This window comes from Caretta caretta, chromosome 5 (genome assembly GCF_965140235.1).
Source record: "Caretta caretta isolate rCarCar2 chromosome 5, rCarCar1.hap1, whole genome shotgun sequence".
Lineage (NCBI taxonomy): Eukaryota > Metazoa > Chordata > Testudines > Cheloniidae > Caretta > Caretta caretta.
The window spans coordinates 78,369,400-78,396,709 of record NC_134210.1 but is presented as its reverse complement, the minus strand read 5'-3'; the positions used below and the strand labels follow the sequence as shown (position 1 = coordinate 78,396,709).

General features: G+C 43.5%; 1 protein-coding gene across 8 annotated transcripts in view; it reads right to left on the bottom strand.

Moving 5' to 3' along the window:
- SRFBP1 (serum response factor binding protein 1) overlaps positions 1-27,310 on the bottom strand; it is a 134,137-nt gene that overhangs the window by 18,283 nt on the left and 88,544 nt on the right. For 6 of the 8 annotated variants that reach the window (XM_075128621.1, XM_048849399.2, XM_075128620.1 and 3 more), the window contains one exon: positions 17,877-17,948. The exons of the other annotated variants lie outside the window; for them this stretch is intronic. In XM_075128621.1, coding sequence (XP_074984722.1) covers positions 17,877-17,948 — 72 coding nt within the window. The remainder of the gene's footprint in view (positions 1-17,876; positions 17,949-27,310) is intronic. 8 annotated transcript variants of the gene reach the window in all.

Genomic DNA, 27,310 nt, shown 5'->3' with positions numbered 1-27,310 from the left:
ATGAAGAAGAGAACACACGCTGAGGGTAGAACAAACTATGCCCCTCAATTTATGTGTTGTAAGCCTATCTGGAGACAGAGTTCTGAAAAAACTTCTAGGAGTTAGCAATAACTTGAATGCATCTTGAGTTCTCTGCAGTTTACCACTGACCATACACCAAAAGCTCTCAGTGGAAGCAGATGGTAGAAATAAATAAGGAAAGTTCTGAGGATGGTGGGGTACGGGGTTGATCTCTATATTAATAAAACTATGCGATCGCCCAAGAAAAGTGGCTGCTTGATCAAAATATTAGTTGAAAAGTTCTGGAATCAAAATCCTCATAGCTAAAGTTTTATTACAAATTTAGGTTGTTGATGGAATGATGAACACAGGGACTCCTGGGGATTTAACCTTCAAGTATTATTAGACAATTAAGCGGCTCCAAGGCACAAACACAAACCCCAAAAGATAACTCATCAGGTATAGCTCGATAAAACAGTTTATACCCACACAGACTTGTGACATGGTGAAAAAAATCAGTGCTTCTGCAGTTAGACTCAGGGGGAAGAGTTATGTTAATCTCTTGGGCCATGCTACAAAGGTGGTGAGGGCTAGTAAGGACACACAGGGATAAATGACCCAGTGGGTATCTGGTACTGTTACAATAAATGTGTCATTTTAAAAGTTGGATGTGCTATTGAAAACAAAAAGATTTCTTGGCATACTACACTCAAAGTCTGCCCACAATTGAAAACAGATTTTCATCATATGTGTTTAACCATTTTTCGGAAAGACGTACCGTGGAAATGGAAATTCAGTTCACTGAAAAACTATAAAGCATTTGAGATAAACATATAGATTAACAACTTCTTGGCACTGAAAAACAGATTTTCCAGCATTATGTTCATTAGGCAATATGTGCATTTAGTAATGATTAACACATGCCAGAAATGCTCAAGCAACATCAAGGTTTCCATACATACCACAGAAGAATTGGAGATTAATTTAAACCCTGCACTCAAAAATCCTATTGTAGGTATTTCAGCATTGGTACATCAGTGATTCTGTATCATACTGGGAGAAGATCTGTTAGATGTCTTCTAGGCTACTGAGGTACTATCCTTAGACCCGGTCTACAGGCAGTTTTACCAGTATAACCATTTCAGTCGTGTGTGTGTGTGTGTTTAGGGTGGGGGTGATTTTTTTTTTAAACTAAAATAGTTAAATTGGTACAGCCCTCTCATGTAAATGCAGATATGCCAGTTTATGGATGGGCGCTGTCCCAGAGCACCCCCTCATGGTCTGAGGTGGCCCTACGGATGCCATGCTGAGTTCCATCTTAGTTCTTCATAATTTATATTCAGGCCAGAATACTTATAATAATATGCCCCCTTGTGGGGTCTTTAGACTTTCCCAAATACAGACCGTTATAGCCCCTTCAGGACCAACTGTCCTCCTCCTTAATTCAGGAATTGTGCCTGCCCTCCTCCTGGATAACAGCAGGTTTCCTCTTCTAGGCACAAGAGCCCCATAGCCATCGTTCTGGGGCAGTGCGAATATTCAGGTCTGCTGCAGCCTTAAGCCAGCTACTCCCAGCTGTCTCGCTTCGTAGCTCAGTCCTTTCCCCTGCAGGCTGGAAAAGGGCAGCAATCCTTCCACTGCTGATATCTCTCCTGTTATGAAGGAGAAGGCAGCATAGATGCTTCCAATCTTCCCAAGGCTTGTCCCAGTTGGCAGGGAGCCTTGCCCCACCCTGCCCTACAGTTTCCTGGGTCCCAGGCCCTCAAAGAAACAGTGGCCTGGGATTCTCTCCCCCAAATCCCCCCACTCCCAGCACTATCTATTCACCCAGGACCATCTTCCTCTGTCCTAATACCTACCTCTGCCCTTCCCTAGGCCTTTGTCCACTCCAAAAAGTCTCAGGAACCTTAAACGGATACATCTGGGGACAAGAGTAGACTGACCCCTCATCCCTACTATTTTTAAAGGAAACAGTCACACTGCTGCATAGTATAAAGGTGTCTCCACACTTGCATAGCTTAGGTCATGTCTACACTACATCTTAAATGGACATTGGTTAGGTCAATTTACAGCCCCACAGCAATTACTGTAGTATGACTCAGTCATATTCAAATGCAGACATGTATAGTGAGAATTCTCCGTCCATAAATGTAAGGGAGATGAACCTTTGACAGATCACTCATTTCCTTTATTTACAGAACATTTGCATTAAACAAGTCTTAACAAAAAAAAGTTTTCAATAAAACTGAACAAAACCCACTTCCCTCCTCAGACAGATTAAATTTGCTTGATATCTGTGACATCATAACTCTACAACCTCTTCAGCTGTCCGTATTTTTGGGGGGAAGAGGAGAGTGGGAGGGGTGGAAAAGCAGAACTGACAAAAAAAAAAAAGAAATTCCCATGTAAAAACGTGCAGATTTTTTTTTTTTGCACCTTTTTGTTATCTACAGAGGTGGCTTATAAGGCTCCTTTCCCCCACCAAAGGCCCATACTTATTTCCCCCCCTTTGTGGGTCAACTTAAAAAACAATTACATTCCCTTATGAGTACATCACATATAAAAATCTGAGACCCATCCCCCCGATACAGGGATGAAATCAGCTCCCAGCCGCTAAACATGCAAGCTCAGGATTTCCTCTATCCTTTTCCAGAACTGTCCATGCCATTTTCCCATCATAGAGGGAACAAAAGAATTTAGCATGGAGGAACAAGGAGGGAACATAGTACAATGCATAACTGCCCTTTACCCATCATTCTGTGTATTTCTCTCATTCAGAGCACTCTGGGAAGCACAGGAACGTAAGTGGTTAATCCAATTTTCTGTTAACTATATCTTGGGCAAGGAGACCAGGACTGTAAGGGTTTTGGGGTGGGGGGGGGGGGGTTGAGCAGAGGGGAAGGGAGTGGAGGGTTGGTGAACTGGGAGCCAGTAGGTGGGGAGAACGGGTAGATTAAGATTGGATGAGGAGCTGGGGTAGGCTGGGCAAAGAGACTGGGACAGAGAACTAGTGAAGTAGGGGGAGGCGATTTGAGAGGACCCAGGGTGCAGTGTGAGAACTTCCAATGACTGGGCAAAAAGATTGGGACTGAGATTGAAAAATGTGAGGGGGTGGGGAATGGAATGGAATCCTGAAGCCAGGATTGGAGAAAAAGACAGATTAGATGGGGAACTGGAAAGGTAGAATCTGGAGATGAGAGACTAGCATTTACTGGGCAAAGAGACTGGGATTAGGATGAGAAGCCGGCAGGGCCAACCTTACCCATATGCAAAGTACGCAGTTGCGTAGGGCACCAGGAAATTTGGAGCACCAAAATTTCCTGATGCCCTGTGCAGCTCCATGCCTCTTCCCCATGGCCCGCGCCCCAGCCCCGCCCCTGAAGGGTGCAGCAGGGCTGGGCCTGCACTCACCGGCAGTGGAAAGTTCAGCAGCCCAGCCCCAGCCATGCTGCCGGTGAGTGCTGGGGGGTGTTTCCCTCCATTCCCCAAGCCAGCCTCCGCGTCCCCCCCCTCCCCCGCCAAGGCCTGGGCAGTGGACGCTGGGACTGGGGGCAAGGTACGTGGGAGAGGGGGAAGGGCAGGAAAGAGACAGGGATAGGCTTGAAGGGATGAGGCAGAAGGAATCAAGCTTGGGGGCAATGGGCAGAAAAATGTCTGTGCCTACTAGCCGACAAATCCCTCCAAAACCAGGAATGGAAGCCAAGATTCATAAAACTCAGTTCCTCTGCTGCAGGCAAATATCTGTGAAACCCACTGATGCTCCTCTAGTGTTGGTACATGACTATTATTGGTGACTTTGTTAGCTCAAGTGGTAGAAGTCTGTGAAGATCTAAAAGTTCCAAAACTGCTGATGACTAGTGGGTGATAATATGATTCCAAATTATGGAATTTCTGCTTTTTCAGTTTAATATTTTAAAAGTATAGAATTACATACACACAAATAAATTAAAGGTTGAAAGTTACAATGCCAAGCCCTCAAGTTAGGAAATGCCAGAAAAAAGTTCCCTGAATGGTGATAAAAATTGGTTATTTAAAAAAACAAAACAAAACAAAAACAGACATTTTCAAATTTTAAGCAAATATGGATTTATATTTTAAAAATAAACCTACTTAAAATTAAATATGAAACTCACAACCTATGTAAAAATGATAATCTATTAAAATCATTTAAATTAAATACAAAATATATTAAAGCAGTAAATTTTTGCTGCCAAATTTTAAAGAAAGTCTTGTGGAAGTCCCCCACTGAATTGATTTAAGTCATTTGCCAAGCACCTGGAACCAGAGTTTGCTGAAGAGCTAAACCAGATTTTGACAGCAGCATCCTCTCCTCAAGGTGTAGAGAGAATATTTCTCTCATTTTTGTTTATTCAACTATTTCAGTTCACTGACTAGTTCATTCAAAGTTAAGAAACCAATTGGAAGGTGAAAAATAATGGAATTTGTTTCTTCTTCCAACTTATTAGTTAAAAACTAGGTTTGAGAGGATGAGATCTACTAGTGCTAAAATCTTAAAGGACATGTTAAATGCAAAAGATGTTTTGAGAAAAGTTTTGATTTCCCCCCCATATGGATCTCGCACATTTAAGGTAGTTTTATTCAATAAAAAAATAAAATACTGTTTTGGAGCTTTTAAAATTGATTTTCCATCTAAATACAGCATGACATAAATCACAAGTAAAAAATTAACCTACTAAATAAGAACTGCAGCATTCACCATTTTCTAACTATAAAAAATGTAAAAATTAAGAACATGAATAAATGGAGGTTAACCTATTGAATAGCTCAAATAAATGTATATAGATATAGTGTATCTGTGTGGTTAGCAGAAAGAAGCATCAGATTTAGGGTAAAGGCTATATTTAGTTGCAAATTAACATGTTTTAAGGGGTATGAACCAAAGAGAATCAAAAATTTCTTTACAAAAATAACTAAAGTATAAATGAAAAACATGATTAAAATAAATTTAAATCAAGATTTCCTCCTCATTGATTTAAAAAGCTTTGATTTAAATCAATCCACCCCAATTGACTGCCACTTAATTTGGCCCTCTATGTATATGTATGGTACAGTCTTTAATTACATGATCACTTTTTTTCCAATGGACTCCTGCCTCATTCAATGGACTGGGCAGACCTACTCTGGGGATTATGTGGAAAAAAACAGTATGTAATTAAAGACCATCACAACACACATGCATATGTGGGCCAAACAAGGGCAACCTTAATGATGGCATTTCCTAACTTTTGATGGCTTGATTTTGCACCAGCCTTGATGCTTTTTTAATATAGTTTTTGTGTGTACTATCTATATAGCTTATTCCTGTAAATTATGGAGAATAAACTCTACTGATATAAAGCATCTTTATACCAGTACAGTTCCAAATGATTTGTACCACTTTAACAAATCAGTTTCTAAATGAATATAGTTAAAGCAGGAAAAAAATTATGTAGACAGGCATTAAGTATCTCTAAGTTCAGTTTAAATGATCCAGTTTTGAAGGCAATGAGATGTCATGAAGAGTTGCTCACAGACAGACAGTTTTTACACCTTAGTGCAACATTCTTCACATCTTCAATGGTCTTATGAAAGCCACAGCCATCCTTGTTTGAAGTTAACATTTCTTGTTTGCCCTGGAAAATTCTCAGGGAACTATGGTTTCATACACCCAGAGTCATTTCCATTTCAAGCAGATTTTAACAAAAACAAATGAATGAACAAAACTGCCAACCCTATAGTGGTGATTCCTGTATATCTTCAGTTATTTTGTGTCTGTACTAAAAGAAACCATGTTATTTAGTGAAGTAATGCACATTGTTCCGCAAGGGTTTTGAATATGTAGATATAATGTAAAGTTGAGGCACACGTTATCACTGAATAGATATCCATTAAAGGGATCCTGACAGTTCCTTATTGCACCCTGTATAACACATCTAATATAATGGGGAAAGAAAAGCACTTCCATGAAAGTATTATTTCCCTTTCAGTATTTTCAGCATAAATATGCTGCTATAAACTGAGAGCCTGGACATGGCTTTATATATCCTAAGATGGTAAAGAAAGGGGATTGATGCAGAAGGCAGCGTATTCATCTTTGGAGCAAAAATAAATAGGATAATCACTACTGCTGCTGGGGAATAACTGGAAATACTCCCTGCTACATTAAATATGTTGGTGACAGAACTTCTAGTAGCTGTTACAAATATACACACACTATTAAAGCACAGAAGGATGAGTATTAAAGGTACAGCTTCATATCAGAAATATACTTTGAATCAAATTCTGCACTGAATGTCCTTGTAGAATTTCCATTACTTCATCTAGAGTTTTACATTTACATGAGGCCACAATTTACACCATAAGAAGCAGAATAACATTTTTGATGGGTCCCACAAAAACAGCAGCTGCTTTTTGTTTCAAATTTCTTGGCATTGGAATAACAGCGAAATTCCTTTTGCCAAACAACCACTAGATATTTATTGACAGAATTGCAATGACTGAGTCAGATTATTTTTAAATGGCAAATTTTGGGTGAGAACACTTTGCCTATAACTAAACATAAGAGCAAGACATCAATGACAAGCATATTACACAAAGTACAAAAGACTAAATAGATTGAACAGCACATTAATAATATTAAACCAACAAAGAGAGAGGACTGCATACAGTAGTTATTTCTCTATGGTTGTGAACAGAACTTTTTTATAAGCAAAGAATGTTAAAAATCCACAAGTAATTATCTGGTTATGCTGCTTTTAAAGGCACTAACAATAAAACCAGAAGTTTTAATATCACTAATAGGAACCGATCATTGCAGGAATGTTTTCTGTAGCTAATAGACTTTATTTGTGAACAAAATGAAAACTGCAGTGATTCTGTGCCTGTTCTAAAGCCCTCTGAAGTCAATGGAAAGACTCTCACGGTCTTTAGCAGGCTTTGGATCAAGCCTTTGTGACTTTTCTCACATACACACAAATCTCTCACATACAAAGAGAATACACTCACGCAGAAAGTGTACTGTTTTTGTTATATACATTTTCCATCACAAAATACTTGTTAAAATGAAGTTACGAATAAGACATGTATTTAGTAGGAAGGTTTTAAAAAAAAAAAAAAAAGCAAAACCCCTCAAATTTCAGAAAACTAGGAAATGCAGTTAATGTTGTGCTTCTTAAAAGACATTCAAACTCACCCTGCCTCGGAGATGCCTGCTGCCACTACCATCCTTAAGGAGGATTGTGAAACAACTGCCTTTAGAAGGCTCTCTTTTTCACCAAGAATTTGTAAAAATGCTTTGTGTGTACCATACAGGACAGTAAGGAAGACCATAAAGCAGCATAAGAATAATTTAAGACTGAGGTATTCTAGTTTTTATAATCACTGATAAAGTAGAACTGTTAGTTATTGTTTGATAAGGAAACATGAAGTTGATTTTGTTATGGCATCATTAGCCAAGTTACCAGTAGTTTACGTGCTTTGTTTGCAAAATGCAACCTTGCCATTGAAGGTTATTTTTAAAAACTTAAACATTCTTCTTAAAAGGCAGTTGTCATAAATATAAAGGGAAGGGTAAACACCTTTAAATCCCTCCTGGCCAGAGGAAAAACCCTTTCACCTGTAAAGGGTTAAGAAGCTAAGACAACCTCGCTGGCACCTGACCAAAATGACCAATGAGGAGACAAGATACTTTCAAAGCTGGAGGGGGGAAAACAAAGGGTTCTCTCGGTCTGTGTTGCTTTTGCCAGGATCAGAGAAGGAATGCAGGTCAGAACTCCTGTAAAGAGTTAACAAGCAATCTAGTTAGATATGCGTTAGATTCTGTTTTGTTTAAATAGCTGATAAAATAAGTTGTGCTGGATGGAATGTATATTCCTGTTTTTGTGTCTTTTTGTAACTTAAAGTTTTGCCTAGAGGGATTCTCTATGTTTTGAATCCGATTACCCTGTAAGGTATTTACCATCCTGATTTTACGGAGGTCATTCTTTTACTTTTTCTTTAATTAAAATGATTTTTAAGAACCTGGTTGCTTTTTCATTGTTCTTAAGATCCAAGGGTTTGGGTCTGTGTTCACCTATGCAAATTGGTGAGGATTTTTATCAAGCCTTCCCCAGGAAAGGGGGTGTAGGGCTTGGGGTTTTTTGGGGGGGAAAGATGTTTCCAAGTTGTCTCTTTCCCTGTTCTTTGTTTAAAACGCTTGGTGGTGGCAGCAATAAGATCCAGGGACAAAAGGTAAAATAGTTTGTACCTTGGGGAAGTTTTAACCTAAGCTGGTAAAAATAAGCTTAGGGGGTTTTTCATGCAGGTCCACACATCTGTACCCTAGAGTTCAGAGTGGGGAAGGGACCTTGACAGCAGTATACATTCAAAATGCTGATGTGTGCCTGAAATCTCAACTTCATCTGAAAATTGTGTGATGAAATTTCCTATTTTTTTAAAAATAGTTATAACATGGGACTGTCAGATATTTACATCCAAAGTGGAAGATGTTTTCTATTGGATATAGTAAGTATATTTGTTGCGGTCTTCCTCATTATGGATACTGGGAAATTATGAGAAAACACGTTAAGAGATCCTCCTCCTTGCTGCCAAGTAAAAATTCTGGTTAGTGATCTGATATGCTTAAGTAAAAATAGTCTGAATTGTTTGTGTCACTATCTTGCTAAGTTTTCTTCTTTTTACTATATGATGAATAGTAATGAATTTACAAGGTTGTATTCATGTTCAAGTGTCTTCATTTCATGAACACCATGAGGTCTAGGAACATTACATTGTCTAGTTCTCTCTCCCCCCAAAATTTATCAGTTGGCAACAAGGAATCTCTAATTGAGTTAGAAAGTAGCACAAAAGTCCAAGCATTGAAATACTAAACATCTTTTCACTCTGGCACTGACAACAACATCTACATTATTATGCTCTCCTTTTCTTTTCCCAGTGAAAACTACTACTGAGACTGAAAACAATAAAGAATTTGGGACTCCTTCCTAAATACAGATTACAATGTGAAGCATACTATTCTTCTAGATCTTCTAATAAAAAAAATATTCGGAATTCCATGTATAGGAAGATGATGCCTTGGAATTGAAAGAAATTAACAGTGGGTTGCTAGCAGTCTGTAGTAGCAGCAGTTTTATTTGTGTAATATGTCTGTGATTGGGAAGAGGAAGCGGATGTTAATTTTGGAAATTTGTTGATACAAAACTGATCCAGTTCATAAAAGGAAATCATGGAGAACTGGGAGAAACTCTGAACGGATATGTGATTGGGCAGCTGACAACATTAAGTGCAGTTTGATAAATAAGATTTTTTTGCCACAGTGTACTAACACGATTATGTGCTCCAAACCAAGATCTTTTAAAAGATGTTGGTATCTTGTGCAGTCACAGTTACAAAAGCAAATAGGATATTTGGTTATGTTACTAGTCCACGTCACTGCTGGGAGGCTGGGAATCCTTTATAATATAGGTAAAGAAAGTCAACCTTAAGTTTTTAAATTCTTCAAAGCAATACTTTGCCCCCCAGTTGCAAGTTGGAAACCTAACTTGGTCCTGAAACAACTGATAGATCAGTCTTTTGAGACTATGTCTCCCTCAGCTTTGCTTTTCCTTGCAATTAAAATTGCCTTTTTGATTACCATCACTTACACCAGAAGGATCAATGAATTAAAATGCACTGTGTATTAAAAAAGCCTCTTCTGCAATTTTCTTGGACAAAGCGGTACTTAAACCTGCTCGAGTTCCTGCCTAAAATGGTTTCTCTAACTTCGCCATGCCATCACTTTTCCATTATTCTGTTCCAAGTTTCAGGAGATCAGACAGGACAGGCTTGATGTCTGGAGAGTGATCAATTTATACATAAGTAGAACTAAGCCCTTCAGGAAATCAGATGCCTTGTTTATCTTGTATGCTATGAAAAGAAACAAGATGGTAAAACATTTAAGAAAACCATTCCCAGGTGGGCTAGATCAGCAATTTGAAAAACCTATAAAACGACTGGATGTCTTATTTCTCAGAGCACAGAACTCAGATGCTGCATTTAACTGATGGGTCCTACAGTCTGCCATTCTCTCAAACTTTTATTATTCTGCTCTTCCTCCTCTTTTCTGGGAAGACTGCTTGCTACTGCCTATCAGTCGGTCTCCAGACCAGAGAATGTGGTGTATATAGAGTTATATGGAAAAAGGAATTTGGAGTTACTGCAGATGTGTCTTTTCACAATAGAAAAATCCTCTGGTCTTTCCCAACACCTGTAAGTTGTTTTTGTTTCTAGTTAGTTAATGGTTCAAACTGGCACCCTATATATGAGAAGAACTACATTCCATTACCAATCTTCTGACACCTCTAACAGTCTGATTCTTTTCTTCCTAAAAAGACTAAATCTATATTCCATTTCAGAAGCTTTGTTCTGAGGAAAGATCAATATCATAATTCTGCATGACAAGGCCTTAGGGAACTAGGCGCTATAGCTCTTTATACCAGCAAGAAACCAAAATCTTTTTTTAGACAGTAGAGGCAACTAACACCACATGCCTTTCTAGAGCTTGCCTAAGGCCTTTGCTATTAAATATTAGAGGATACATGTGAAATTATTCTTTCAGTGTATTCTGTTCTATATAGGTTTTTATGCCACGATTATTGCCATGATATCCGAGTATCCTTCAGTAACGTACTAAGCAACATGACTACATAGGGTGAGGCACATGTGCAATGAAGTTTCTTGTTTTGATAGGGCTTTTTGCTTTGTTTTTACATGTTGCTATGTAGTTATGTTAGAGAAGCCAAAGCCAAAGAAATGCACTTTGTACTTGGACTGGAAAGTGGTGAAGGTCCTTAGTTCTTGGGGGAGTTAATTCCATATTTTTGGGCTTCACCCAAAAAGGTCTGCAACCCACATAGTTGAGTTTTATCCTTGCTGTAGAGTGTTTCGTTGTGCTAGGACAGCATAGTTATTGACCATGATCTTCATCCCCGAGATTTAGGCGACCTTTAAATATCCTGGGTCCTGCCCATGAAGAACCTTGAAGATAAGAACTGAGACCTTGAACTTCATTTGATATTTGATGGGAAGCCAGTATAGAGAGTGGACAGGTCTGATGTGATTGTTGCTGAGCAGATGCATTGCAGTCTTCTATACAGGTTGGAGTTTCCTAAGTGCTGAAGGCTTCATGCCCATATATTTCTCATTGTTGTAGTCCAGACAAGAGGTGACAAAGGCACGAGTAAGAGAGCCCAGGCCATAATCTGCCAGAATGTAACAGTTTCCTAGCCAACTGGAGGTGACAGAATGCATAACTTATGGATGCTATGTGAGAGTTTAATGTCAATAAGGAATCCAAGGGTACTCAAACTACACACTGAACTGACCAATTGTGGGTGTGAACCTTCAACTAAAGGATTCTGCACCGTGGATGCAAATTCTTCAAAATACTTTCCTCTCCCACCAGTACCATCGCTTTTATGCTTGGATTCAGCTTCAGCCAGCTGTTCTTCATGCATGAGCTGATCTCATCCAAGCTCTGGGCCATCTTCATTGTAGTGACATGGTCACAAATATTGAAGGATGTGTAGAGTAGTCTCTCGTTTACATATCGCTGGCATTTGAGTCCATGTCATCTGACCTGTTCACCTAGTGGTTGCAGGCAGAACTTGAAAAGGACCAGAGAGAGAACTGATCCTTTTAGGGACTCTACAAGTGAGCAATCTAGTAGTGGAGGTAGGGTTTCCCCATTAATAGTCATTGGGTGCGTCCCTCCAGAAATGACTCAAACCATTTTAGCGTATTCCAGTAGCACATTAAGCAACGTGAACATGTTGGTCATGTGAATCCTTGTCACCTCTCTCCGGTAACACAGCAATATCTCATGGTCAACAGCACTGAATACCACAGAGAGATCCAGGAGGATGAGAATGGATATCGACCCTCTATCCACTGACAGCAGAAGATCATCAATGAGTGCCACTAAAATGGAACCACAATTTCATTGCTGCTTCACCTCTATTTTCATACACAAAATGCTATTTTAGGCCCATGACAAAAATATGAGTTGCCCTCTGCCCTCCTCATGACTAAAATTCTACAGTTACTGCTTCTTCATGCAAATATCAGTTGTGGAGTATGAGAGGGGGAAGAAACTCTTGTGTTTAACTCATCTCTTTCCTTTAACTCTAGAATGCAACAAAGTACATGTTCTTGGACATGAACATTTTTTTAAGGTTTGGAATTTAAAATAAAGGACTGAACCAACTACACCCTTTTTTGAACCCCCAATGTTAGAAAGTTCTCTAGTTGCACTATTATTTTCATCTCAATCCACAGAAATATAATTGAGAGTCCTGGACTTTGGTCAGATTTCCTGCTTGTGAAAGCCCTAATAAAGTAAAAGTGCCATCCCAGTTTGGACACATCTTCAATAAGAACTTTAAAAATGCAAAATGTGGTCAGAAAAGTTTATTTGTATAAATGGTTCTTACTTCCACAATAGATCCGGTTTCTGTATTATTCAGAGTCCTATCTTTGGCTGACAGATATAAGTTTCTGGTAGCACATAATCAGCACCTAAAGGACAATGTCAATGCTAGAAAATGTATGTCCCATTTTTCAGTACTGACACAGCTGCATCAGAGCAACCAAAAATATAAGTCCTACTATAGCCGACGGAGGCATTTTTATCACTTTGTCCCCTAATCCGGGGTCTATACTAGAGGTTATTCTGTCGGTACCACTGATGGAGTTGCACCACTACTGAAAAACGGCTATGAAATTTTTCAGCATAGATGTACCCACAAACATGAAGTATCCACCTGTTGTTCTTACATTATATTAACATTGTAAGCTCTTTACTGCAGGGTCAGTCTCTTTGCTCTGTGTTTGTACAGGGTCTAGTACTAGGGGCCTGGAGACTCTAGGTGCTATCACAATACAGATAAATAATAATCTTTATGTACTGAATATCTAATATTCTTATCTGCCATACTAATGGCTACCAGGTATAAAAATGTTGACTAATCTCAAAACAGCTAAATCATAGAACTATAATTTGTGACTTTCTATACACTTATGGTATGCAATTTCTGTCAATACTTGAAATATACATAAACTCTTTCCAAATAGAAATGTATGCCTGTCAACAAGAGCTAGTAACAGATCATGAAATCTCAGTAGGTCGAAGGAATTAGCAACAAATGTCTATGCAAAACTAATATTCATCATTCCCTATGAATTTAAAAAAAAAAAAGATTGCTTTTTACGAATGAAAACAAACCTATTCTGAAAAGGAAAACAGCTACAGGATGTTTTGTTTTAGATATTTTGATATTCAAGTTAATGAAAAGGTAAACAATACATTATGTACTTTAGCTCACCTATAGAACATTATTAGGGATTAAAAGAACGAAAAATACAAAAATAAAGGAAATATCTAAAAAATAAGGGGAAAATAGTATGGAGAAGGAATTGCAGAGTTTGATTCTGTTAAAACATAAATGTGAACCCCTCTTGTTCTTGTGAGCAAAGAAACTGCATTCATAATAAAGGAGCAAGTTTAAAATAAAGACTTTCATGGAGTTTCAAAACAGAACACAGCAGCGTAATAGCAGATAAGGTTTATGATAATAATCCCTAGAATAATTCTAAATAGGTAGCTTCATAAACATGTCTGTTTTAAATGATAAAAAGAAAGCTTACTTTATGTAAATACAAAAACATGCAATCAGCCAGGCACTTCCAACTCACTCCCTTCCGGCAATCACCCAATCTTTCATTTACCCTCTTTTCCAGGCCTAGCACGAAGGAATGGTAGAGAAGACAGAGAGGAATGCCTACTGGAGTGCTGCTCTAGACCTGCTGAGTCCCTCCTACGGAGGATGCTGCTATTTTGCTCTCTGAATTGAGGATTAACCTGATTTTTCCCCGTGGAAGTTTGGAATCTCCTCTGCATGTGCTGCACAGACTCCTGGAGGGAGGCCCACCGACAGTAATTCTGGGCCCCAGTGCAGAACATCAATGGGCCCCCACGCATGCACAAGCCACGCCCACGCGGATGAGGTCCGCCTGACATTTGGGCTGGTGCCCAGTGAGCTGTTGGCTGTGGTGCTGGGTGCACTTTTCTGGCATAGCCAGGGCTTCCACACACTGGCCCGGTAGGGTTGCCAAATGTCTAACTGCACAAACCCAAAGACGCTTGCCCCGCCCCTTCCCTGAGGCCACACCCCTGTCTCGCCCCTTCTCCGAGACCCCACCCTCTGCTCACTCCATTCCTCCTCCCTCTGTCGCTCGCTCTCCCCCACACTCACTCACTTTCACCAGGCTGGGTCAGGGAGTTGGGGTGCAGGAAGTAGTGCGGGCTCTGGGAGGGAGTTTGGGTGAATGTTCTAGGCTGGGGAAGGGGATTGGGGTGCAGAAGGGGACCAGGGGGTCAGCGCTTACCTCTGGCAGCTCCTGAAAGCCACTGGTACACCCCTCTGGCAGTGGCTCCTAGGTGGGGGCCCAGGGGGTCTCTGCATGCTGCTGCCCACAGGCTCTGTCCCTGCAGCTCCCATTGGCCACAGTTCCCAGTCAATGGGAGCTGTAGAGTCAGTGTTGGGGGGTGGGACAGTGTGGAGACCCCCTCTCCCCCCCCTCCAGGGGCCATAGGGCTGTTCCAGCCACTTCCTGGAGCATCGTGGAGTGAGGACGGGCAGGAAGCCTGCCTTAACTCCTCTGCACTGCCAGAGGTGGCCCCCAGGCCCTTTTAAATTGCCTGGGCCCCTGGGCAATTGTCCCCTTTGCCCCCCACACTGTCAGTGGGCCTGTTTCCGGGGCTGAAGAAACTTCAGCTGCATCAGACTCCTCTACACCCTGCATGCAGTACAGTATGCTCGGGGATGTCAAGCCCATTCAGAGGAGATGACTGAATTCCATGTTAGCCTCAGATATAAATTCCAGACTTCATACTCCACATGATCCTCAGTGGAAAGTACACTGATGTCAGAGATCAAAAGAATATGTAATATAAAATTACATAAAAATAAATATATAAAACAAAATTTTACCTATTTATTATTGATTCAGTACCTTCTTGTAACATTCAGTATCACTCAATGGCAAAATATTCTCCCCTTTAGGACTCTGTCATTCCTGCCCTTTGTTTCTCTTCCTTCTCCATTTTTCTCCCATTATTTTGGCTGTGCATCCGCCCTCTGGATTTCCTTCCCAACAGAACAAACTATTACTACTCATATACTTTGGATTTGCTAAAAACATCAACAACGGAATAGTTAATGTTGATAATTTATTATTATCAGGCTTTCGAGGTGATACACCAATGAGATTAATAGGGGACAGGGAGTTCACCAGCCAGTCATTATTTCAGACTGTCTGCAGACACCATGACGTCAGTTATACCCTGTTCACATTTGGACGTTTCCCTCTGCAGCGAAATGGGTTGGAAATTTACTTCATAAAAAATGAAAATGTACATTGTCCACGAATAGGTCATGTGGGTCACAAATATATTAGGCAGGCCATGACACCCTGATATAGATGTTATATAGGCCAATGATGTGGTTGCCTACTATTGATGGGGATTAGCCTCACCAGCCTTAACAAGCCATTCCTGCTAAATTGCTTTTTAAAATACACAGAATCATAGAATCATAGAATATCAGGGTTGGAAGGGACCTCAGGAGGTCATCTAGTCCAACCCCCTGCTCAAAAGCAGGACCCATCCCCAATTAAATCATCCCTTCCCCACTGCAACTTGAGACCATTACTCCTTGTCCTGTCCTCTTCCACCACTGAGAATAGTCTAGAACCATCCTCTCTGGAACCACCTCTCAGGCAGTTGAAAGCAGCTATCAAATCCCCCCTCATTCTTCTCTTCCGCAGACTAAATAATCCCAGTTCCCTCAGCCTCTCCTCATAAGTCATGTGTTCTAGACCCCTAATCATTTTTGTTGCCCTTCGCTGGACTCTCTCCAATTTATCCACATCCTTCTTGTAGTGTGGGGCCCAAAACTGGACACAGTACTCCAGATGGGGCCTCACCAATGTCGAATAGAGGGGGACGATCACGTCCCTCGATCTGCTCGCTATGCCCCTACTTATACATCCCAAAATGCCATTGGCCTTCTTGGCAACAAGGGCACACTGCTGACTCATATCCAGCTTCTCATCCACTTTTAGGTCCTTTTCCGCAGAACTGCTGCCTAGCCATTCGGTCCCTAGTCTGTAGCGGTGCATTGGGTTCTTCCGTCCTAAGTGCAGGACCCTGCACTTATCCTTATTGAACCTCATCAGATTTCTTTTGGCCCAATCCTCCAATTTGTCTAGGTCCCTCTGTATCCTATCCCTGCCCTCCAGCGTATCTACCACTCCTCCCAGTTTAGTATCATCCGCAAATTTGCTGAGAGTGCAATCCACACCATCCTCCAGATCATTTATGAAGATATTGAACAAAACCGGCCCCAGGACTGACCCCTGGGGCACTCCACTTGACACCGGCTGCCAACTAGACATGGAGCCATTGATCACTACCCGCTGAGCCCGACAATCTAGCCAACTTTCTACCCACCTTATAGTGCATTCATCCAGCCCATACTTCTTTAACTTGCTGACAAGAATACTGTGGGAGACCATGTCAAAAGCTTTGCTAAAGTCAAGAAACAATACATCCACTGCTTTCCCTTCATCCACAGAACCAGTAATCTCATCACAGAAGGCGATTAGATTAGTCAGGCATGACCTTCTCTTGGTGAATCTATGCTGACTGTTCCTGATCACTTTCCTCTCATGTAAGTGTTTCAGGATTGATTCTTTGAGGACCTGCTCCATGATTTTTCCGGGGACTGAAGTGAGGCTCACTGGCCTGTAGTTCCCAGGATCCTCCTCCTTCCCTTTTTTAAAGATTGGCACTACATTAGCCTTTTTCCAGTCATCCAGGACTTCCCCCGTTCGCCACGAGTTTTCAAAGATAATGGCCAATGGCTCTGCAATCACAGCCGCCAATTCCTTCAGCACTCTCGGATGCAACTCGTCCGGCCCCATGGACTTGTGCACATCCAGCTTTTCTAAATAGTCCCTAACCACCTCTTTCTCCACAGAGGGCTGGCCATCTATTCCCCATGTTGTGATGCCCAGCACAGCAGTCTGGGAGCTGACCTTGTTCGTGAAGACAGAGGCAAAAAAAGCATTGAGTACATTAGCTTTTTCCAAATCCTGTCACTAGGTTGCCTCCCTCATTCATTAAGGGGCCCACACTTTCCTTGGCTTTCTTCTTGTTGCCAATATACCTGAAGAAACCCTTCTTGTTACTCTTAACATCTCTCGCTAGCTGCAGCTCCAGGTGCGATTTGGCCCTCCTAATTTCATTCCTACATGCCCGAGCAATATTTTTATACTCTTCGCTGGTCATATGTCCAACCTTCCACTTCTTGTAAGCTTCTTTTTTATGCTTAAGATCTGCTAGAATTTCACTGTTAAGCCAAGCTGGTCGCCTGCCATATTTACTATTCTTTCGACACATCGGGATGGTTTGTCCCTGTAACCTCAACAGGGATTCCTTGAAATACAGCCAGCTCTCCTGGACTCCTTTCCCCTTCATGTTAGTCCCCCAGGGGATCCTACCCATCTGTTCCCTGAGGGAGTCGAAGTCTGCTTTCCTGAAGTCCAGGGTCCGTATCCTGCTGCTTACCTTTCTTCCCTGTGTCAGGATCCTGAACTCAACCAACTCATGGTCACTGCCTCCCAGATTCCCATCCACTTTTGCTTCCTCTACTAATTCTTCATACACACATAATTCTACATACATACACACACACGTCCTAGTGGATTGGTATTTGCAAATGCATACACATACCCACACTTGCACATGTCCTAATGATTATAAGATAAAAAAGTCATACCTTTTTGCAGACTTGCTCAAAATTAATCTCTCCTCCAAGAGCAAGTTTGGTTACTTGATCCGGATTTATTTCCTGTGGAAGAAAAATGTTTACTTTTCTTAGACATGTGTAATAACAGTACTTTATAATAATGTTTATGAAGGTAAATCTTGGAAAGGTTTAGTAAACTTGGATTACTCCTACTAATTTAAAGGAGAATAGGATCAGTTCTTCAAAGATGGCACAGACACCAATATTTATGAACACTTACAGGTAAAATTTTACTGAATTTACTTGCAAAATGTTGCCGTACGTATTTAAAACCAGATTTTTCCTAATCTATTTATCTCATAACCATCACAAAAGTACCTGGTTATACTAAAGTCAGTGGGAGTTTTGAGTGAGTACAGTCTGCAGGATCAGATCTTATTTTTAGAAACACAATTGCCTGAATTTGTCACTTAAAATAGACTATGGGAGGTTTAGAAATGCCCATTTACCAGAAACTCTGAATTCTTTCCTGCGTAAATATATAGATTTGATTTCAGCCCTGTAATTGAGGTTGAAAGGGAAAAATTACTTACCTGTAATTCCACTTCTCTGAAGCTATCATCTATGAAGGATTCTTAAGCCAGAAGGGAGAACCCTACACAGCAGGCATCTTTGGAGAAGTATATTTTAAACTAACTGTGACCACAATTAGGACGGATGCATGTATTAAAAAGAATATTAAAATCCTTATTAATCTTAGCAACTGTACATATTCAATACCTATTTTAGAGTTTATATTGGCTTGTTTTTTTGTTTTTTTTTATGGGTATTGAAGAAAATAAATTATAGTATAGATTGTTTGCCATATGTCCATTTTAAAACAGTTTATATTACTAGATTACATGAGGACCAAGTGACTTCCTACATATCTATAGTTTTAAAAATTATAATGCAAATCATTCATAAAACCAGTAAAGGAAGAAATTGCCAGTTAGGCTCTGGGCTACCTATCACCAGGCCCTGCTTTGTTACTGGTGATGCTAATGTTTGAGGAAAATAATTCATAAAATAGATATTCAAATAGGCAGAAAGCTGGGAAGCAACTTAAACATGACAAAGAAGAGTAAATTAGTCCTGTGTTTGCAGTGTGATATGGCAGCAACGAGATCAATGCAACTTTGGGCTGTATATGCAGGCATTGTGATGCAGAGCAGGGAGATAGACCCTTGTTTCTGTGCTGTAACACTGTGTTCAAATATGGATACCTCAGAAGAAAAATTCTAGGGAATGAGTTCACAACAACCAGAGTAATTAGTGGTCTAGACCAGTTGATTTACACGCAAAGATTAAGTGCTATATATGCACACCTAGTCTATAAATAGCTGAAAAATGTGAACATTAAGGAGAGAGGGTCCTCATTTCCCCCTGCTTACCTTCCAATGAGCATTCCAGTCCTTCTGCTTTACACTCTTAGTCACTTTTCCCTACTTTCAGTTATGTACATTTTATCATGCTGCTCCCCACAATTAGTCTGCCTGTCCTCATCTGCTAGCCATTCTCATGCTACTTCCTGAAATCCCTCCTTAAACTCACCTTTCTAGGCAGTTCCTCCTTTATCATTAATAATCCACACACATTTTCTTCTCTCACAATGTTGTCCTGTGTCCATCTTATTTAGCTTGTTAGCTCTTCTAAGCATAGAATGTGTTTTATCTATGTCATTAAGTGTTGTGTAAAACGTGTGCTTTTCAATAATTAATGAGTGTAAGCTGCAGCATAGTAAAGTATAACCAAGAGTAATGGGATGAAATTAAGAAAGGGAAAATACATTTGATATGAAAGTTAGGAAAAACCTCGACAGTGAGATCTATTAACTTCTAAAATCATTGCCCAGAGGCCCTGGAAGAAGCTCAATCACAAGTCGACACATTTAAAACCAAATTGAAAACACACTAGTAAATGTACAATAGGAAACAATCTTGCATTGGCAGGTAGACAGACAGGATGATCTAACAGGTATTTTCACCCCTAGAATCTATGATTCGGTTTTACATGACTTTTCAAATACTACACAGATGGGAAAACTAGGACAGAGTGGTTAAGACAAAGTGGTTAAGTGATGTGCCCGCGGTAAGTCACTGGGCTAAGAATTAGGAGGTTTGACTCCGCGCACAGTCCACTAGACAATGCTTTTCTCCTATGCAAAATTAGGGAAGCAATTTAGAAAAAACCCAGGTATTTTAAGTGGGGATTTTTGCTTATTTTTGGAACTGCAATACACTAAATGGAGTACAAAGCTACAATGTACATTGCAAAGGGAATCTATACAAGCAATTAATGGTATAATCCTTATAACTATGGTAAAACTATCACAAATCAATTTAAAATGAGCTATCATAGAAGTCTAGGAAAGAACAACATAAATTCCAGAGGAAGGAGCAGTCTTCCCCCTCCTCTCATATACATAGAGGTGGGTGGAAAGGACAGCAGAAGCCAACAAAAATTGTGGCAGCAGAGGTATTGCAGGCCTCTGCCCTTACTCCAAGGGAGCCAGTGGAGACAGTGGTGTCCACTCACCCCATATTTCTGCGGGGGCCAGTAGAGACTAGAGTCACATGAGCCCATGCAGCTCTTTTCCACAAACATCCACTCCCTAACCCTCCGTGGGACGCCAGATGGTATGGAACAGCAGAAACTACAAAAGACCATCTTAAGCTAATTGTACTAAAACATGTCGGAAGAAGTCTCAAGGGAACCCCACTTGGTTCTCTATGAACTTAGTTTGACTCTAGTCTCATCACTCAGGCTCCTTTATTCGGAATACAGCAAAGCTACACTGAGTTGATCAGACTTAAGGGTAGAGGGTGGGCATAGGGCATATTAACATCCAAAATTACACAGCAAATCTCTGCCTTTATATACATTAAAACATTACAATGCATTTACTATACAATCCCTATGCAGCATGCACGGTCTATGAACAACTTATCCCTGACCTTATCTTACGTTCCAGGACTATCTTATTTACTGTTTTATGGTCCATTGTAAATGGTTTCCTGGGTATTTCCCCTTATTTTAGCTAGTACAGACATTCCGTTCCTAGCTTGCTGATTCATTCACTTCCCTAATCCAGTCTCCCAAGAAATTGGACATGGGTGAGGCCTCATTAATCATGTCAAGTCAGGCCTATAATGTAAGATGGTTACCTTTTCTGTAACTGGTGTTCTTCAAGTGTGTTGCTCATGTCTATTCCACAGTAGCTGTGCATGCTCGCCATGTGCACTGGTGCCGGAAGTTTTTCCCCTAGCAGTACCCATAGGGGGGAGAGTCCCGCCCCGTGACTCCTGGAGTGGCACCTGCCTGGCGCGTTATAAGGGGAGCTGCGCGCTCCCCCACCCTCAGTTCCTTCTTGCAAGACAACTCCGACAGAGGGGAAGGAGGGTGGGATGTGGAAAAGACATGAGCAACACATCTCGAAGATCATCAGTTACGGAAAAGGTAACTGTCTTTTCTTTGAATGATTGCTCATGTGTATTCCACAATAGCTGATTCCAAGCTATATCTGTTGGAAGTGGGTAGGAGTTCACAAGTTCCCAGGATGGAGGGCAGCCCTGCCAAACCGGGCGTCATCCCTGGTTTGGGGGTCGATCGCATAGTGCAAGGTGAAGATGTGAACCGAAGACTTCGTGGCGGCCCTACAAATGTCCTGGATAGGGACGTGGGCCACAAAGGCAGCCAACGAGGCCTGCGCCCAAGTCTGGTGTGCCCTCACAATAGGTGGCGGGGGGGACACCCGCCAGCTCGTAACAGGAACGGATGCATGAAGTGATCCGATTGCAAAGCCGCTCAGTGGAAATTGGCCGGCCCTTCGCACGCTCAGCAGAGGCGACGAATAGCTGCGAGGACTTTCTGAATGACTTGGTCCGCTCGAGGTGGAAAGCCAGAGCCCGCCACAAATCGAGTGTGTGGAGACGGCGCTCCTCACTAGACATGTAAGGTTTGGAACAGAGAACTGGTAGAAAAATGTCCTGACCCATGTGGTAGATAGAGACCACCTACGGGAGGAATGCGGGGTGTGGGTGGAGCTGGACCTTGTCTTTACGAAAGACCGTGTACGGCGGCTCGGAGCTCTGAGACTTGCCTGGCCAATGTGATTGCAACCAGGAAGGCCACCTTCCATGAGAGGTGAGACCAGGAGCATGTGGCCAGTAGTTAAAAAGGGGGCTCTGTGAGACCAGCCAACACCAGGTTCAGGTCCCACTGTGGGACCGAGGGTCTAGAATATGGAAAAAGATAGTCCAAATCCTTAAGGAACCGGCCAGTCATTGCATGGGAAAATACCATATGCCCTTGCACTCGCGGATGGAAGACCAATATGGCTGCCAGGTGCACCTTGACTGACGAGGGCGCCAGACCCTGGGCCCTCAGGTGGAGGAGGTAATCAAGGATAAACTGGATTGGGGCAAGCACCGGGGAGACATCCTGGTCCGCCGCCTACCTTGAAAACTGGGACCACTTCACCAAATAAGCGGGGCAAGTGGAGGGCTGTCTACTTTCGAGGACGACGCGCTGAACCTGCTCTGAGCACATCCTTTCCTTTCCACCTAACCAATGAGCAGCCACGCCGCGAGGTAAAGAGCCGCCAGGCTGGGATGGAGGAGGCAGCCCAGGTCCTGAGAGAGCAGGTCCGGGCGGAGCAGCAACGGCCATGGCAGAGCTACCGCCAGGCCTGTGCGGGTCCCGTACCAATGCTGCCTGGGCCACACTGGGGCAATCAGGAGGACTTGGGCCTTGTCCGTCTTTATCTTCTCCAGGACCCTGCTGATTGGAGGGAACAGGGGAAAGGTGTAGAGAAGCCAACCTGACCAGGACAGGAGAAAGGCATCGGAGATAGTGCACCTCCCCAGGCCCCCCAGGAGAACCAGGGGCATCGCCAGTGCTGCCAAGTTGCGAACAGGTCCACCTGGGGAGTTCCCCGCCTTCAGAAGAGCTGGTGGGCCACTTCTGGGTGGAGGGACCACTTGTGTTGCGAGGAAAAGTCCCTGCTCAAGTCCCTGCCCTCTCATTCCGGGCACCCGGTAGGTGGAAGGCCTTCAGGTGGATGTCATAGGCTATAAAGAAGTCCCACAGCCTGAGTGCTTTGCGGCAGAGGATTGGGCGCCACCTTGCCTATTGATATAGAACACTGAGACCATGTTGTCCGTGAGTACCCCGCCCTCCAGGTGCGAGCGGAAGGCCAGACATGCCAGCCGCACCGCCCTGAGCTCCTTGACGTTTATATGTAAGGTCAGATCTTGAGTTGACCACGGGCCTTGGGTCTGAAAGTTCCCCACATGGGCCCCCCAACCCAGGTCCGACGCCAGCTCCAACGACGGGGACACCAGCTCCAACGACGGGGCCCTGTCCCTGAACGGGACCCCTTGGAGAATGTTGTTTGGGATGGACCACCACCGTAGGGAGGTGATCACAGAGTGTGGCACGGTGAGGACCTTGTCCATCCTGTCCGTGGCCCAGGAGAACTTAGAGGCCAACCAGAGCTGGAGGGGCCTCATCCTGAGTCTCGTAACGGACCACGTACATGCATGCTGACATGTGACCCAAGAGTTGTAGGCAAACCCTGACTGTTGTCACGGGGAACCTTGTGACCAAGTCGATTAGACCTTTCAGGGTCTCAAATCTGTCTGGCGGGAGAAAGGCCCTGGCCAATATTGCATCCAGGAGCGCCCCAATAAACTCTATGCGTTGGACTGGGACTAACGTGGACTTGGTGTGGTTTACCAACAGGCCCAAGGCGGTGCATGTGGACAGGAGGAGCGCCACGTGATCCCTCACCTACAACTGGGAGGTGCCCTTGACAAGCCAATCATCCAGATAGGGAATACCTGGACCCCCCGACGTCTGAGGTAGGCCGCTACCACCAACATGCATTTTGTCAACACCCTGGGAGCAGTGGACAGACCATACGGGAGGACCACGAATTGGTAATGATTCTGTCCCACCATGAAATGGAGGAAGCGCCTGTGCCCCTCGAATATGTGGATGTGGAAGTACGCGTCCTGTAGATTGAGGTCAGGGTACCAGTCCCAAGGATCCAGGGAGGGGGATGATGGAGGCCAGGGAGACCATGCGGAACTTGAGCTTCACCATGTACTGGTTCAGACCTTGGAGGTCCAGGATGGGCCTGAGCCCCCCTTTAGCCTTCGGGATAAGGAAATAATGGGAGTAATACCCCTTGCCCATGAACGCCTCGGGTGCCGCCTTTATCGCTCCTAGACCTAGGAGCTGCCCCACCTCCTGCTCGAGCAGAGCTTTGTGCGAGGGGTCCCCCAAGGAAGATGGGGGAGAGGGGTGGTTGGGCAGAGAGGAAGTAAATTGGAGGGTGTAACCCTGGGAGATGGTGTTGAGGATCCATCTGTCCAAGGTTAGCCACAACCATTCCGGGAGGAAAACACACAACTGGTTGGAGAAGGGAAGCTTTGTTGGGGGTGGACCCCTGATGAGGACTGGTAGGGTGTCCCCAAGCGTCCCGTCAAGGACCCAGGCTGGGGAGCAGGCGGAGACTGCCTCTGAGGGCGTCTCTTATAGTCCCGCTACTTCTTATGGGCAGCCTCGCACTTCGGGAGGGCGGCCTGGGTGGGAGTCTGCTGCAGCTTGAACTTAGGTTTTGCCGCAGCTGGGATATAGAGGCCCAGAGTCTGGAGGGTCGTGCGGGAGTCCTTCATGCCATGCAGCCTTGTATCTGTTTCCTCTGCAAACAGAGCTTTCCCATGAAATGGGAGATCCTGCATGGAAGACTGCGCCTCTCTGGGCAGCCCAGAGAGCAGGAGCCATGATGCCTGTCTCATGGACACCGCGGAGGCCACTGATCATGCGGCTGTGTCCGCAGCATCCAAGGGGATGCCCCAGCAGCTGCTGCCCCTTCCTCCACTAGCGCCTTGAACTCCTTCCTGTCACGCTCCTGGAGGGAGTCCTCAAACTTGGGCAGGGAGCCGCACAGATTGAATTCGTACCAGCCCAGGAGAGCCTGATGGTTTGCCACTTGTAACGGGAAGCTCGAAGATTCATAAACTTTCCTTCTGAAAGAGTCCAGTCTCGGAGAGTCTTTGTTCTTTGGGGTCGGGGCTGGCTGACCCTGTTCCCTGTGGTTGACCGAATCGACCACCAGGGAGTTGGGCGCCGGATGCCTCTTAGCGGTTACAAAGTACTTGTGTTCTGCCTTTTTAGAGATGGGGGCCAGTGAGGCTGGTGTTCGCCACAGGGCATTTGAAATCTTAGCCACCCCTTCATGGAGAGGCAAGGCCACCCTACCCAGTACCAATGGAGACAACATGTTCAACAGAGAGTCTGAGGGCTCCATCATCTCCTCTGCCTGGAAGTGGAGGCTTGCTGCCACCCTTTTAAAGGAGTTCTTGGGCCTTGAAGTCCTCCTGTGGGACGGAGGGGGGCGGGGCTGCAATCACCTCCTCCGGGAGGGGCAAAGAGGCCGGTGCGGTGCTCTGGGTGTCGGCCGGCACCGAGGGTCCACCTCTTGGCTGGACTGTGGGCACGGTGCTGAGGACGTATGTCCCACCGCCTCCCTTCTTGGGGGTCTGGAGGGAGGCCAACGGTGCCTCCGAAGCTCCGGCCACTGAGCGAACTCCCACCAGGGGCTGTGCCAGAGGCCACAGTGCCCACTGGTACCATTGGGCCGGCCATAATGCTTGGAGCCACTACACCTGCTGTGGCACCGGCATGGCCGGCTGTTTGGGTTGGCTGGCCTGGCCCATCGAAGAACTGCTACGAATGGAGACCCAGCTGGTGTAAGACCTGCTGCTGTCTCTGGATCGGGAGGAGTGGCGGTGTCAGGATCTACGATGGCCACGGGACCACGATCTCGACATGGAGGACCGGTACCGGCGCTAACAGTTGCTCCACGAATGGCTTCTACGGGCAGACCCGCAATGGTGAAATGCTGGTGATCGACGCCCGGGGCTGCGATATCTTGGAGACTTGGAGCGGGAGTCCGAGCAGGAACGGCATCAATGACCATGCCATGATTGACTGTGGTACCCTCTCCAAGAGGAGGACCGATGGCGATGCCTGCCATGGTCCCGCCGATATTTGCTCCTTGAGGACGAGCGGTGCTGCGAGTCCCAGCCAGATGGAACCGAGCCAGACAGTCTGGTCGGCATCGAGGGCAATCCACCTGGACCCTGCCTCGAAAGTTCCCACCATGAGTGCAGGGGACTGGACTAGATGGTCCCTTCCACTCCTACAATTCTATGCTTTTCTGTGCTTGCTAAAAAAACCAGTATGCCACAATCAAACACATGATAAAAATTATTATTCTATGACTAGTTTTGTAGTAGTGACTCTTATGGCTGGTCAAATGGACGTTTTCTTTTTTTAAAACAAGTCAAAGAACTGTCAAGACAAAAAGTAAAAACCAATCTACTGTAGTGTCATGGAGGGTACATCTACAATGCAAAACAACAAACTCACCTGTGGCAACTGGTGTCCCAGCCCAGGGCAACTGACTTGGGCTCACACTATGAGGCTGAAAAATAACAGTCCAGATGTTCCCACTCAGGTCAAAGCCGGGGCTCTGAAGCCTGGAAAAGGGGTGTGTTTCAAAGTCCTGGCTTCAACCCAAGTGGGAACATCTATACTGCTATTTTTAGTTCCATAGCATGAGACCGAGTCAATTGACCTGGGCTCTGAGACTTGCTGACATGCGGTTGGGGGTGGGAAGAGGAGTACAGACATCTTTAGACAAGTAAAGCGGAATAGTTTACATTTGGAATTTCATTCAGCCTAGACCATGAAAAATTTACCACTTAGTTTAACTTCAATTTTCTTATCAGTTTCATTTTTCTGGTTCAGTAACATTCCATTAGTGTTCTAAAATCATGTTGTAGAAGCTTTTCAAAAGCCATCTGTTGTGGATAGTTTTTTAGACACAACAAATCCTGCATCTTGGTAGAGGGTTACACTAGATGACCCTTGCAGTTCCTTCTAACTCTATGGTTACTATGATGTCATTTGGGTTCATGGGTGGATGTCATTTACAACAATTCAAAAAAGTGTTTAAAATTTTAAAAACACCACTGCACTGAAATTTAATACAAGGAAACATTTCTATTCATATTAAGGTTTATATTCAAACTTAAAGTTTTGTAAAACCATACTTTCAATTTAAATTGATAACAGTCTTATCATAACATTGGTTTCCCTGTCAGAAATACTTAGTAAAGCCTATTCCAAAACTCAAAAGAGTTCTTTCCCCACCCTATATATTTTCCATGCACTAGTAATAGTTTTAGCCGGTACAGAATTGTCTGCTAATTCACCAGCAAATACTACAAAGTGTCACTTCCTAGTTTGAACCTTTTAGAGCACACTAAAAAGGCTTGTTCTTTGATACAATACACATAGCATGACATCCTACGCAATGTGGGTGTACAGATACTGGTGCCATTATCTAC